This window comes from Equus przewalskii, chromosome 9, assembly GCF_037783145.1.
Source record: "Equus przewalskii isolate Varuska chromosome 9, EquPr2, whole genome shotgun sequence".
NCBI lineage: Eukaryota > Metazoa > Chordata > Mammalia > Perissodactyla > Equidae > Equus > Equus przewalskii.
The window spans coordinates 35,694,110-35,707,656 of record NC_091839.1 but is presented as its reverse complement, the minus strand read 5'-3'; the positions used below and the strand labels follow the sequence as shown (position 1 = coordinate 35,707,656).

At 34.2% G+C, this 13,547-nt stretch overlaps 1 protein-coding gene across 12 annotated transcripts in view; it reads left to right on the top strand.

Annotated features, from left to right (window-relative positions):
* The window catches only part of IBTK (inhibitor of Bruton tyrosine kinase), a 98,623-nt gene extending 88,493 nt beyond the window's left edge, over positions 1-10,130 (top strand). For all 12 annotated transcript variants that reach the window (XM_070559034.1, XM_070559030.1, XM_070559028.1 and 9 more), the window contains 3 exons: positions 5,923-5,994; positions 6,613-6,745; positions 8,841-10,130. In XM_070559034.1, the coding sequence (XP_070415135.1) occupies positions 5,923-5,994; positions 6,613-6,745; positions 8,841-8,972 (337 nt within the window). In that variant the 3' untranslated portion in view covers positions 8,973-10,130. The remainder of the gene's footprint in view (positions 1-5,922; positions 5,995-6,612; positions 6,746-8,840) is intronic.
* Positions 10,131-13,547: the final 3,417 nt, after the last annotated feature.

Here is a 13,547-nt window from a genome sequence, read left to right as displayed (position 1 = left end):
CAGCTGCTCATTTCACTTTATATTCTTTCTATGCTGTCCATTTCATGAGTGTCTATGTCCAATTATCAGCCATACAGTGAAGACTCAAAGTTTATATTGCCTGCCCACATCTCTCTTGAGCTTCAGACTGGATTACCCAACTGCCTGCTTGATATCGCCATCCTATTTGGATGTTCGGAAACACCTTAAACTTTATGTCCAAAACCAAACTTAGTGTTTACCTCATACTCTTCTCATAAAACCAAAGTCAAACAATCATACAGACAAAACATAAAACAGCCCGGGGGCTGGCCCCGTGGCTGAGTGGTTAAGTTCGCGCGCTCCGCTGCAAGCGGCCCAGTGTTTCGTTGGTTCGAATCCTGGGCGCGGACATGGCGCTGCTCATCAAACCACGCTGAGGCAGCGTCCCACATGCCACAACTAGAAGGACCCACAACAAAGAATATACAACTATGTACTGGGGGGCTTTGGGGAGAAAAAGGAAAAAATAAAATCTTTAAAAAAAAAGCAAAACAAAACATAAAACAGCCCATTCTTCCTGATTTTTCTTCCTTGGTAAATGGCATTTACAAGTCTTTGACACATCCATCTTCCTCTCCAATACCCAGTCTGTCATCAGGACATGCCAGTTTTATCTGTTAAATATTTCTCAAATCCAGATACTAAACTTGATCTTCACTGCCATCACCCTCCTCAGACTACTGTGATCTTTCACCTGGGCCACCTGAGTAAGCCTCCTGACTGGTCTCACCATAGCCTTTCTTGCTTTCCTCCAGTATATTGAGCTGATATGTTGTGTTCTTTTTAAAATGCAGATCTTACTGCTTTTAGGATAAAAGGTAGAATTCTTTATGGCCTGCAAGGCCTACCTAGTCTGGCTCTTTCCAACCTCTTTAGGTTTATCTTTTAACATGATATCTATATTCTAGCTATTTTGGCCTTCTCTTCATTTCTCAGATGCCTTTTACTTCTTCTATCCACCTATCCTTTGACTAGTTGACTCTGACTCTTCTTTCAGTCTCTGTTCAGTCATCTTCTTGAACTCTGACTTCCCTTACTGGGTCAGTTTCCTGTTAACATGTTCTCATAGCACTTCTCACTCATTGTACTTTTCACAGCTATTATTAATGTGGTTCTTTGTTTAATATTTTCGACTACAAGTATTTTAATGTCTGTTTATTCAGTTATATGTTCAATGAGAGCAAGGCAGATTGATCTCTGCTCATCACTGCATCACCAATGCTTAAGATGTTTCCTAGCATGTAGTAGGTGCCCAGGGGGCTTTTGGTGAATGCTGGGATGCATAAATAAAATAAAATTGTAGCTTTGTTTCAAGTAACATTTATTTCTAATGTAGTAAGTTATATTGTATGCCTTAGATGTAATTTTAAGGTATGAAAATTAAGTTCATTTAAAAAATATTTTTATATTTTAAATATTAACACTATACATTGAAATTTTCTTATGTTCTTTGGATAAATATTTTTATTTGTCAAGGAACTCTTAAAATATTAAGGATCTGTGGTTTCATAGTTGATCACTAGAGTGTGCTATAACATCAGGACTCTTAATTGTGAAAAGTGTTCTGTGCTATTATACTGCTTTGGAAATTTTAGTTAAAGCAGTGTATGATAGTATAATATCATTCATAGCTAGAGTGGTAGGTGGAAGTTAATGTTTTAAATAGCTGTGTGTTATCACCTGATCACTGAGAAAGAAGACAGCTTGAATTTCATTTTTTGATTTCATCATAGAAAATATGTAATCATAAGAGAGCTTTTTTTAAAGTAAATAAAACATAACAGATAATGTAAAATATTTATTAATTCACCAAATATATGGGACGCCTGATATATGCACAACATTCTGCTGGCCTCTCTTGGGTATATATAAAAATATAATACACAGGCCTAGTCTTAAAGGTGTTTTGAAATCTAGTTGCTAAGTCTAAATATGCACACATTGAAGTAAAATGACAGAACAAGAATGAAATTACAGTACAACATAAGAGTATTAAAGAAGTCACAAAGCAATATGAGATCAAGTGCCAGATAAGTGGTTCAGAGAAGGGAAAAATGACCATGGCTAGAGTCGTCAGGGAAAACTTCATTGAAGAAGAAGGGCTTGAGTATTAGTTCATAAACATTTTTCATATCCAATCCCAAATATTTGGTCATTATATTAATGGCCATATGAATAATATTAGAAAAAATACTAATCCATTTCATTACTACAAGCTTTTGAACATAGGATGAGATTTATAAAAGAAGAGAAGAGCAAGGGCAGTTGTTTTAAACAAAGGAAATAGTAGGAATTAAAGCAAGAAGATAGGAATGTTTATGGTCCTTTAGGGAATTGAGGTGGTAGGAGTTGGGGGTCTCATCTCAAGAAATTCCACAAACTATACATTCATTATTTAATTGTAGAAAATGTGATATTCTTTTTACCCCAGCGCTAGGGAAATCCAAGAATGGCAGTATTATTTGGGGATGTTAAGATGTAGAAAAGAGGGATTTATGCAATTTCTGTTTGTTTATCGTTACTTATGCGTTCTTCTTCATTTTAATGTGTTTACTTTCATTTTCCTTTTGCTTAAATACCCCCTTATATAATACTGGGCAGAAAATGTAATCTTGTGTTTCTGATTAGTAAGAAAAACTACGTGAGGCAAAATCGTTATATCAGTTCTAATCTTATATAAAAATCTTTGTAATTAAGCTAATACAAAATCCTTTTAAAAAATAAAAAGCCAACTCTGAGCAAAAAGTAATTTAGTTGTTCTCTTAAGTCTAAATTCAGCAAGATTAATGTTTTTCAGTTTGAACAGATATCCTTGAAAGAAGATTTTAGCCAACCTTTCTATGTTGTTTTTATTTTCAGAAGGCTAAATTTTATACAGATTGTCTGTTGGGATGTCTATTTCTGTATTGCAAATATCGAAAGCTTAATGATGTTATATTTATTATCTGAAAGCTTAGAATGTTTTCGATATTTGTTTAATCATAGTTCTAATTTATTTAACAATTTTGCTTCATTATAAGATGAAGTTTTGACAGACTTTGAGTTATTTGAGTAAATTTTTAATTAATGAGATTATCCATTGACAAATCATTAGTGGAAAAAATTCTAGGATTATAATCCTGTGAAACAGATTTGAGTTTCAGGCTCATGCTTATAGTAGCCCTCTGTGAACCTTTCTGAACCTCAGTTTCATCATATACGAAATGAGAACAGTAATGCCTATCATACAGGTTTATTATAAGGCTTATATCAGATAATGTATATCAAAGTACTTTATAAACAGTAAAATGTTACATAGAAAAGTTGTTATACTTAAGCTTCAGTTGCTTAACTTTGATTTCACAAGGCCTGTATAAGGTACTTTAATTCTAATATTCTATTCTGTTAACCAATGACATGCCATTTTTGAAGACAGAGCTTTTAGCTGCTGCTTCTTACTTAGCAATTAAATAATAATTGGTTCTACATAATTTTGCATTTCTTGAAAGTGTCAGAACACTTTAGCTGATCCCCAGGATGATTTTGAGTGCGACTTAAGTTATTTGTGTTTGTTCTGTGTTACGCTTGAATGCCCTAGAAGGCCTCTAATCTCTAGCCTTGGACTGACTTTAGGACCTTTCAAGGAACTTACCTAAGGGAATTTGCCTTTACTCTCTGTCTAAATTACCTTATTCCAGCAGAATGTAGAATTTTTCCATTTATTTTATAGTCATTCCAGTCTAGATTCTCATCATCTCATAACAGGTTAACAGGTTTATCCCGACAGTTTTCTAGTTCATCTCCTTGGCTTCCTTTTTGTCCTGACCAGAAGCCTTCTTTTACTTCATCCTGGAGATTTCTCTTATTTTGGATGTCACAGGTCAGGTATCCAGCAGATTTCAAGTCATAGAACTTCATTAAAGCCGATAACCTTACAACTATACCTATTTTCATTTTATTTTGTCTATCAGTACCTACATCTGGAAGAAAAAAGTTACCAGTAATTCAAAGGAATAAGGAATTTTTAAAAAACCTCTGCTTTTATTTTATCCCATACTTAAAATCCTTTGGCTTTCTGCTTCAGTTATTTATTCTCTAATTATTTTTTCACAAACAGCTATGTACCAGGTGTTCTGCTGGACACTGAGATACAGAAATGAAGGAAACATAGTCCTGTACGTTGAGAGACTAGTATATCGATTAAGATAGATGTGTAAACAATGAGAACACGGTGTGTAAATCTCTATAATAGAAATTGAAGTGCTATAGGAGCAGGGAGAAGGTGATATTTGAGCTAGCCCTTAAAGAATGAGAAGACATTTGTAGTGAAATGTATTCTAGACTAAGGGGAATAGTAGAAATAAAGGCAGCTTTGTGATAATGGAAAAATACTGCACTCTGAATTAAAAAGGCCTGTATTTGAGTTCTCTCTCTGCTGCTTACTCAGTTTGTGAATCAAACAAATTAGGTAATATTCTTTGTGTCTTAGTTTCCTAATCAGTATAATGGAAATAATAAATGTTTTCTTCACAGACTATTACAAAGGTGAAATGAGATAATGTATATGAAAATACTCAGTAAATTTGTTTACCCACACGTCAGGTCTAACCATTTTAGCTTTCACTGCATTTTGTACTCTGGCCCTGCTGTTTCATTTTAACTTTATTTCCCCATTTAATCTCTTCCATATTCTTAATCCAGTCATTCTGTTTATTGAAGAGAACAGCCTCCTTTGACTTAAGCCACCAAAATCTTTTACCATTCCATGTATTTGTATAACCACAACCCTATCTCAGTGCCACTCTCCTGAGCTTTAATGTCGTTCCTCAGTGAAACCAACAGCAAAGGTCCTCTTCCATATTATGTTAGTTTCTCCTGTGACTCCATAGTACTATTTACAGATTGGTATAGATATCAGTTATAGTACTCTCACATTGTTTTATCACTGCTTAAATAGGTTTTTAAATCTCTCCTACCAGAGTTTCTTGAGGAGAGGGAACTGAGTTTTATAGCATGAGAATGCTGACACATATCCAATAAATATGAATAAATGAATTGGGATGTCAATGTTTTAGGCCCTTTCTGTTCACTCTCTGACTTTCTGTTGTTAACCCTGGCTAGGTCTGAATTTGCTCATTGCTGAGAGGGCACTGGATTACTCTAGATAATCTCTAGGTTCTTTCTAACTCTAAAATTCCACCGTTAGGCCAGTCTCTAGAGTATCTTAGTTAATTTTTCCCCTTACAAGAATGCATCCAACCCCCTCATCCTACGCCCCTTTTATTGTCCTTCCATGAGGCCCTCTCAAAAGACCAAATCTTTTTGATTTTTTTAGTCCTTACAGTCACTAGACCTCAGTTTGTCAGCTACTGTCTTGAAATTCTTTTCTGTCACATTCTATGTCATTTTGTATGTTGTTTCCACATCTAGTTTGTGCGTTCTTAGAAGATAGAGATCATGTTTTATATTTCTGTCCTATCTGTAATCCCTGGCTTATCAAAATATTCATTATATTTTAGTCACTCACAAAATTTGGCTGCTAATTATCTGGTTTCTACATATTTTGAAACTTAATACTAATTTGTCACTTTTATTCATAAAATATTATTAATGTAAAACATTCTTCACAAAATTGTATTTCCTAGTGTATGTTTGATTATAATATATGGTTATATGAATATTACTAGAAAACAATAGATCATTTATTGCAAGATCTTCCCCCGTGGTATTTTATACACAAGATTTTATAACTACCTATAGATTTTTTTATTTACTTGTAATTTTAATGGTAAGTCTGACTGCACACATTAATTTGTCTCCTCAGTCAGGGACTTAAAATTTCTTTTCTGTATTTCTATTAATAAGCAATTTTACTAACATTACTAGAAGCCTTAATCACCAATTTTGGCATTTGTTTTTCAGATGCTCTACTTATGGTACCCCAGGACCAGAAGGCAACCATATTTCAGATGTACCACTTCTGGACAGTCCCAAGTAAGATTAATTGATTAACTTTGGGGCCTCCAAAGTTGGGCTGTTGCTTAGCACTGAAAGGAGAAATTTTTTTTATATATAAATTTTTTTAATTAATTAGTTTTTTTATTGCACTAACATTGGATGATAACATTATATAACTTTCAGGTGTACATCATAATATATTTTGAATTCTCTCTAGATTACATCATGTTTACCACCCAAAAACTAATTATAATTCATCACCACACATGTGTGCCTAATCACCCCTTTGCCCTCCTCCTTCCCCTTGAAAGGAGAATATTAAGAAATTGGGAATAGTATGATATTGAATAAGATGTATTATCTGAATCCTCTCTGCTCCACAGTTTGAGTTACTGTTCTGTTTAGAAATATTGCTTTTGCTCCATCCCACTTTTTGGTGTTTTCCCTACAACACTGATCCAAATAAAATATTAATTCTCCTTTTTTCTGTTTCTCACCACGTCATTATGTAAATGGAGCACAAAAGCTTCCAAGTCCCCTTATATTATAGGTCACTGGGAAAAAATGTAACACTGTTAAAGAGTATTTCAGAGAAGATTTTGTGTGCAAAAATTTGAGAAGATCAATGAAAACTCATTATTACTATCCTTTCAGTCCCTGGCTATCTTCTTCATTGACTGCTCCTTCCCTGGTAGCCCCCGTCACTTTCGCGTCTATCGTAGAGGAAGAACTACAACAGGAAGCAGCTCTTATCAGAAGTCGGGAAAAACCCTTGGCTTTGATTCAGGTAAATTAACATGCCTTAAGAAAATTATGTTTGTTTGCTCTGCATAGGTACATATATTTATCACGTTAAAATGTAAATGCAATATGAAAGTAAACTGAGGCATTCAGCAGTTGAAGTATTGAAGGTATTCAGGATAATTAATTTAGAACTAATAAATTGTGATGAAGCTAATATTTTTAGCTCTGGTGATGCTTTGGACTGTTTTAGTTTTTAAAAGTGACCAGAAGAGCCAAAGCAATCTTGAGAAAGGAGAACAAAGCTGGAGGCATCACGCTTCCTGATTTCAAACTATATTACAAAGCTCTAGTAATCAAAACACTATGGTATTGGCATAAAACAGATACATAGACCAATGGAATAGAGTAGAGAGCCCAGAAATACCCTACACATATATAGTCAATTAATTTATGACAAAGGAGCCAAGAAATATACAATGGGGAAAGGACAGTCTCTTCAGTAAATGGGTTTTTGGAAAATTGGACAGCCACGTACAAAAGAATGAAACTTGACCACTATCTTATACCATAAAAATTAACTCAAAATGTATTAAAGGCTTGAATGTAAGACCGGAAACCATAAAAATTCTAGAAGAAAACATAGGCGGTAAGCTCCTTGACGTAGGCCTTGGCGATGGTTTTTTTAATCTAACAAAAAAAGCAAAAATAAACAATTGGGATTACATCAAACTAAAAACTTTCTGCACAGCAAAGGAAACCATCAACAAAATGAAAAGTCAACCTACTGAATGGGAGAATATATTTGCAGATTATTTGTCTGATAAGCTATATGCAAATCATATATATCCAAAATATATAAAGAATTCATACAACTCAATAGCAAAAAAACCAAACAGTTCTATTAAAAAATGGACGGAAGATCTGAATAGACATTTTTTCCAAAGAAGAAATACAGATGGCCAAGAAGTACATGAAAAGAAGCTCTAAATCGTTAATCATCAGGGAGATGCAAATCAAAACCACAATGAGATAATCACCTCATACCTTTTAGAATGACTGTTATCAAAAAGACAAGAAATAACAAGGGTTGGTAAGGATGTGGAGAAAAGGGAACCCTTGGGGTGCACTTTTGGTGGGAATGTAAATTGGTACAGCCACTATGGAAGAGTTTGGAGGTTTCTCAAAAAATTAAAAATAGAGCTACCTTATGATCCAGGAATTCCACTTCTGGGTATTTATCCAAAGAAAACAGAAACACTAACTTGAAAAGATATGTGCACCCCCATGTTCCTTATAGCAGTATTTAAAATAACCAAGATATGGAAACAACTTAAGTGTCCATTAAGTAAATTTAAAAAAACCAAGCTTCTAGATACAGAGAACAGATTGGTGGTTGCCGGAGGTGGAGTGTAAGGGGTGGGAGAAATGGGTGAACTGCTTTTGTTTTTTTCAGTTGAGATAAAGTCAATAAAAACAAAAAAAACAAGTAAATAGATCTTTCAAGATGCCTGACTAATAGCCATAGAAGAACTGGGTATGTCCTAGTGGGTGTTGATTGAAAGAGAAACTATTTTAAAGCAAGGGAACGAAAAAGCTAAGTGGCCAGTAGAGAACTTCACATTATCTAGTACTACATTGGGCTTCTGTATCAGTAAGAGTTCTTAAGTTGTGAGCAACAGACACGAACTCTGGCTAACTTAAAGAAAAGAGAATTTATTAGAGGGATGTTAAGATTTCACAGACTTAGCTGAAAGACCGGAGAGCCAGGCTTGGAAACAGACAAGACCCATAGTTGCCCTGGAGAGCTTAGAAACAAGAGTTAAAAGACTTGTACAATAACAGAAAGTATCTCACAGAGTGAGGCTATAGGAATGAATGGATTCCAACAACTATTTTCAGTTTCTTTTTCCTTCTGCTCAGAATTAAAATTCAAGAGAATGTGGCTATGATTATTGTAGCTTAGGCCTCAAGCCTTCTCCTTGCCAAGAGGGTAGCACGATACTTAATTTAATTCTGCTGTATTGTATTCATAGAAAGTGGTAGTTCTACAAAAGGAAATTGGAACGCTGATATAATTCTGCTTAGTTTGTAATTAAAAGAGTAAAGCAAGTCTTCTTGTTTTTCCTCCCTCCTTTCAGATTGAGGAGCACGCGATACAAGATTTATTGGTTTTCTATGAGGCATTCGGCAACCCTGATGAGTTTGTCATTGTTGAAAGGACACCGCAGGGACCACTGGCAGTACCTATGTGGAATAAGCATGGATGCTAGTTCGCCGTGGACTTGAGATGTATTTTTTATAAATCATGAAAGAAAAGCTGTGGAAAAGAGTTCTTACAAATTTGGTAACAGATCACTATAGATAGAATAAGAAAGGATCTAATTTCTTTGCTGCAGTTTAAGCATATAATGTTTGATTAAACAGAAATTCTTCAGAATTATGATTTTAGTAACTTTTTATGTAAAAATGTGTGAGAGGAAAAACTGACTAGGTTAAGTTTAAATAGAATTATTTCTTCTGAATAGTCTTAAAAGGAAATCATGAGTGATTGAAGTGTACAATTTAAGAGTGATCAATTAAAAATAACTTTCCATTTGAGAATGGGGATAAATAATTTAGAAAATTTTGCCAAATATGTGGCAAAATCTTGCTTTTTAATGTGACATTGATAAGCTTAAAGTAGGTGCATTAGCTATTATTTCTGATCCATTAATGGCCAAAATTCTGTATTTGCTTCAATAGTTATGTCTCCATTCTTGTGTGTTTTTTCATCAGGCTATGAATGTTCTAGGTCTGTTTAAAGCTTGAACTGCCATATTATTTCAGTTTGGACAGCACATTCTCCATTTTACATTAAACTGGAGTACAGTGGAAAGGAAATATGAACACCATTCTGAACAGCTTAGTCCAAGATAATAGTTCCTTTATAAGATTTGGAGTCATTGTTGGTGGTATTTTTGGTGAGGAAGGGAGACCGTATAAAAGCCTAATTGTGAGAGAATCAATATCTGAAAGTGTTAAAAGTTTTCTAAAATAAATGCTTAATTATACATACAGTAATGGAATAGTTTGGAAGAAGGTTGGGTTATAGTTACCTTTACAATATTATATAGTCAGTAATTCTCTGAGCCTGGGTTATCTGAATAGACATAATGTTTTCTTTACAGTATGCTGTTCAGTTTGTTTTGGAGTCATTAAATTCTTTAAAAATAAATGTTAAAATCCGTGCTCAGTACCTAGACAAATTGGGAAGGTTAATGTTCTAGTTTCTGGAACATAAGCCTAGGGGAACATACACGCAATTCATTGCTATAATTCAGTTGATGGAAATGTGGCTGAAACTAACTCAATACTTGAGGTTTAGCTCTACTCAAAAGGAGCAAACTTGTAAGCAAATGTGCAATAAAAAATAATCTTGATCCATTTCACTGCTAATGTCTTTTTGATATCTTGTAGTATGTCAACATCTATTATAGGAGGAATTACTGATTATTCCTCCTCGTATTATATACTATAGCCAGTGTTTAAGTTGATGCTGTATCTATTCTTTGCTTAAGAAAGGGCAGTTTTCCTAAAATGCATTTGTGAAAAGTTTAATATTCTATGTGTTTGAGTAAATTGAGAAGAAATTAACTTTATAATGTTTTACTGATGTTGCAGTAAAGAGGCCTTCTGCAGTAATTGATTTATTTCATTTGAAGCTTTGATTCTTCCATGCATATTGGCATCTTTAATATTTAAAGATGCTACAAAAGTGATGATTTTCATGGTGTACCCCATGCTGCCTGGGAAGCACCCAAAGGGCCTTTTTTTGGATGGGATGTGAAGGAGGGACAATGGCTGACTGAGTCTGTGGGGCTTTAGGTCATTACAAGCCTCAATCAGAGCAGTTGCACTTTATGACCTGTTTTATATAGTGAATATTATATAAAATTTCATTTGGAAAAAAATAATTATTTTGCTGGTAAGATGAAAAATAAGCACTGCTACAAACTATAATTCATAAATGATTCCATGAAGATAGCAAACTGATACATTGCCACCAAAAAGCCCAGGAAAGTGATGGGTTTTTTTCCTTAACAATACCATTATCCTGCCTGCAATAATTAATTCATCTTTAATCCTATGACTTCCAGAAAGACTTAATAGAATTGAAGAAAATCTATAAATGGCCACTTTAAAGGATTAGTGGGATGGAGATATTTTTAAGATTGACCAAAACAATTGTAGAACTCTTTAGCCTGGAAAGGTGATGGGTAGATGGAGAATTGGGGGCGGAGGGGGCAGTATGCAGGTGTCAGAGCTGAATATGCTTAAAATTGGAAAATCAAGAAGTCTACCAGTCAGGGTAAAGTCAAATTTGCTGACGAACTACTAGGATCCAGGACTTCTCTTAAAGTTTTAAAGAGGGGGCTTTTAAAATAAATTTAAGACGATCTTACTTTATATAGGAACAACAATGTCGATACACTCAGTTGAGAAAGGCATTGCTGGTTAATATCTGGGTTGATTCTGTAACTCTTTTGGAGATTGGAGAATATATGTTCATGGTAAGGGGGTTGATAGCCATTTCATAAAATTTTGGATCTGAGGAATCATTATAGATTAACCTCACATATTCTCTTCATTTTATAAATTGGAGAGAGTGTACTCCAGAGAAAGTGACTAATGAGAGTGAAGTCTTCTGTCTTTTCAGTATGGTTCCCCCACAACTTCACCAGGCTGCCTCTTAGAAATTTCTAATTGTCTGTAGCAATTTAGTCAAGACTAAGAAAGTATAAAAATCACTTAGTAAAAATAAATGTAACCCAGAAGCTTCCCGAATTGGCAGTATAAGAGATGTTTTCAGAAGACACTGCAACAGCCTTCCACCAAGGAACTGGGGGCAAGTGATTGACGATATATTACCATGAGGTAATGCTTAGATACATCTTTTTTGCTTGAGATGATGCTCAGTTATCTCAGATACCAAAACAACCTGGTCTTTCCTACAACATGAGCATCAAACTGTATCCTAACCCTTATATATTTCATTTTCTTATTTATCTCTACTTTGCTTGGCTGACATTTCATTTGTGTCAAAACTGAATTCTTGTCACCTCCAAACTCTGATCTTTTTGGTTTCCTTATCTCTTAATCTGTCATTCTCCCAAGTCCTTTAGGTTGAACTTTTGGATTCCTCTTTGTCTATTTCTGCATTTTGCCCCCACATTTATTGGTTGTCCACCTCCCATCAATTTTGTCTCTGCAATATCTTCTTTTAATCTTTTCCATCTCATTCTTATTACTACCACTGTTTTTTGTCCTTTCCAAAAATTCTCAAACTTTTTGGTCTCAGGATCCCTTTATACTAATGAAAATTATTGTGGACCCCAAAAGAGCTTTTGTTTATATGGATTGCATCTATCCGTATTTAGTGTATTCAAAATTGCAACAAACTTTAAAAATTTAATTTAAAAATGATAAACCATCACATTGCTAACATAAGTAACATTTTTAATGAAAATGTAACTATTTTGCAAAACAATTAGAAGAGTGAGATTGTTTTATATTTTTATATATAAAGATAAATAACAATATTTCCAGTTTAGGTCATTGCTGTCTGGTTTAATAGAGAATTCCTAGATTCTCTTATCTGCATCTGCATTCAGTCAGTTGCAACATCACATGTTATACAACATCTGGAACTTTGAAAGAGTGAGACTGAAAAAGGCAAATAACATGTTGTGAAAATGGTTTTGATCTCACTAACTCCTAAAAGGTTGAGAAACCTTTGGAAGGTAACACATTTAAAGGAGAATTAATGCCTATCCTTCTCAAACTGTTGCAAAAAGTAGAAGAGGTGGAAACACTCCACATCATTTTATGAGGCCAGTACTACCTGGATACCAAAACCAGACAAGGATGCCACAAAAAAACAAAACTACAGGCCAATATCCCTGGTGAACATAGATGTAAAAATCCTCAACAAAATATAGCAAACCAAATTTAACAATACATTAAAAAGGTCATACACCACGATCAAGTAGGATTTATTCCAGGGATGCAAGGAATTCAACATCCATAGATCAATCAAGGTGACACATCACATTAACAAAATGGATAAAAATCTTAGGAGCATCTCAATAGATGCGGAAAAAGCATTTGACGAAATTCAACATCCATTCATGATACAAACTCTTAACAGTGTGTATAGACGGAACATATCTCAACATAATAAAGGCCATATATGGGAAGCCTACAGCTAACATCATACTCAACGGTGAAAAGCTAAAATCTCTTCCTCTAAGATCAGGAACAAGACAAGGATGCTCACTCTCACCACTTGTGTTCACTATAGTATTCGAAGTCCTACCCAGAGCAATTAGGGAAGAAAAAGAAAGAAAAAGGCATTCAAATTGGAAAAGATGTAAAACTGTCACTGTTTGTAGATAGGATGATACTATATATAGAAAACCCTAAAGACTCCACCAAAGAACTGTTGGAACTAATAAACGAATTCAGTAAAGTTGAAGGATACAAAATCAATATCCAAAAATTTATTGTTTCTATACACTAATAATGAATTATCAGAAAGAGAAATTAAGAAAACAATCCCATTTGCAACTGCATCTAAAAGAAATATCTCCAAGAACACATTTAACCAAGGAGGTGAAAGACCTGTACACTGAAAACTATAAAACACTGATGAAAGAAATTGATGAGGACAAACGGAAAGAGATTCCATGTTTGTGGATTGGATGAATTAATATTAAATTAATGTTCATACTGCCCAAAGCAATCTACAGATTTGATTCAATCTCTATCAAAATTCTAATGGCATTTTTCACAGAAATAGAACAAAC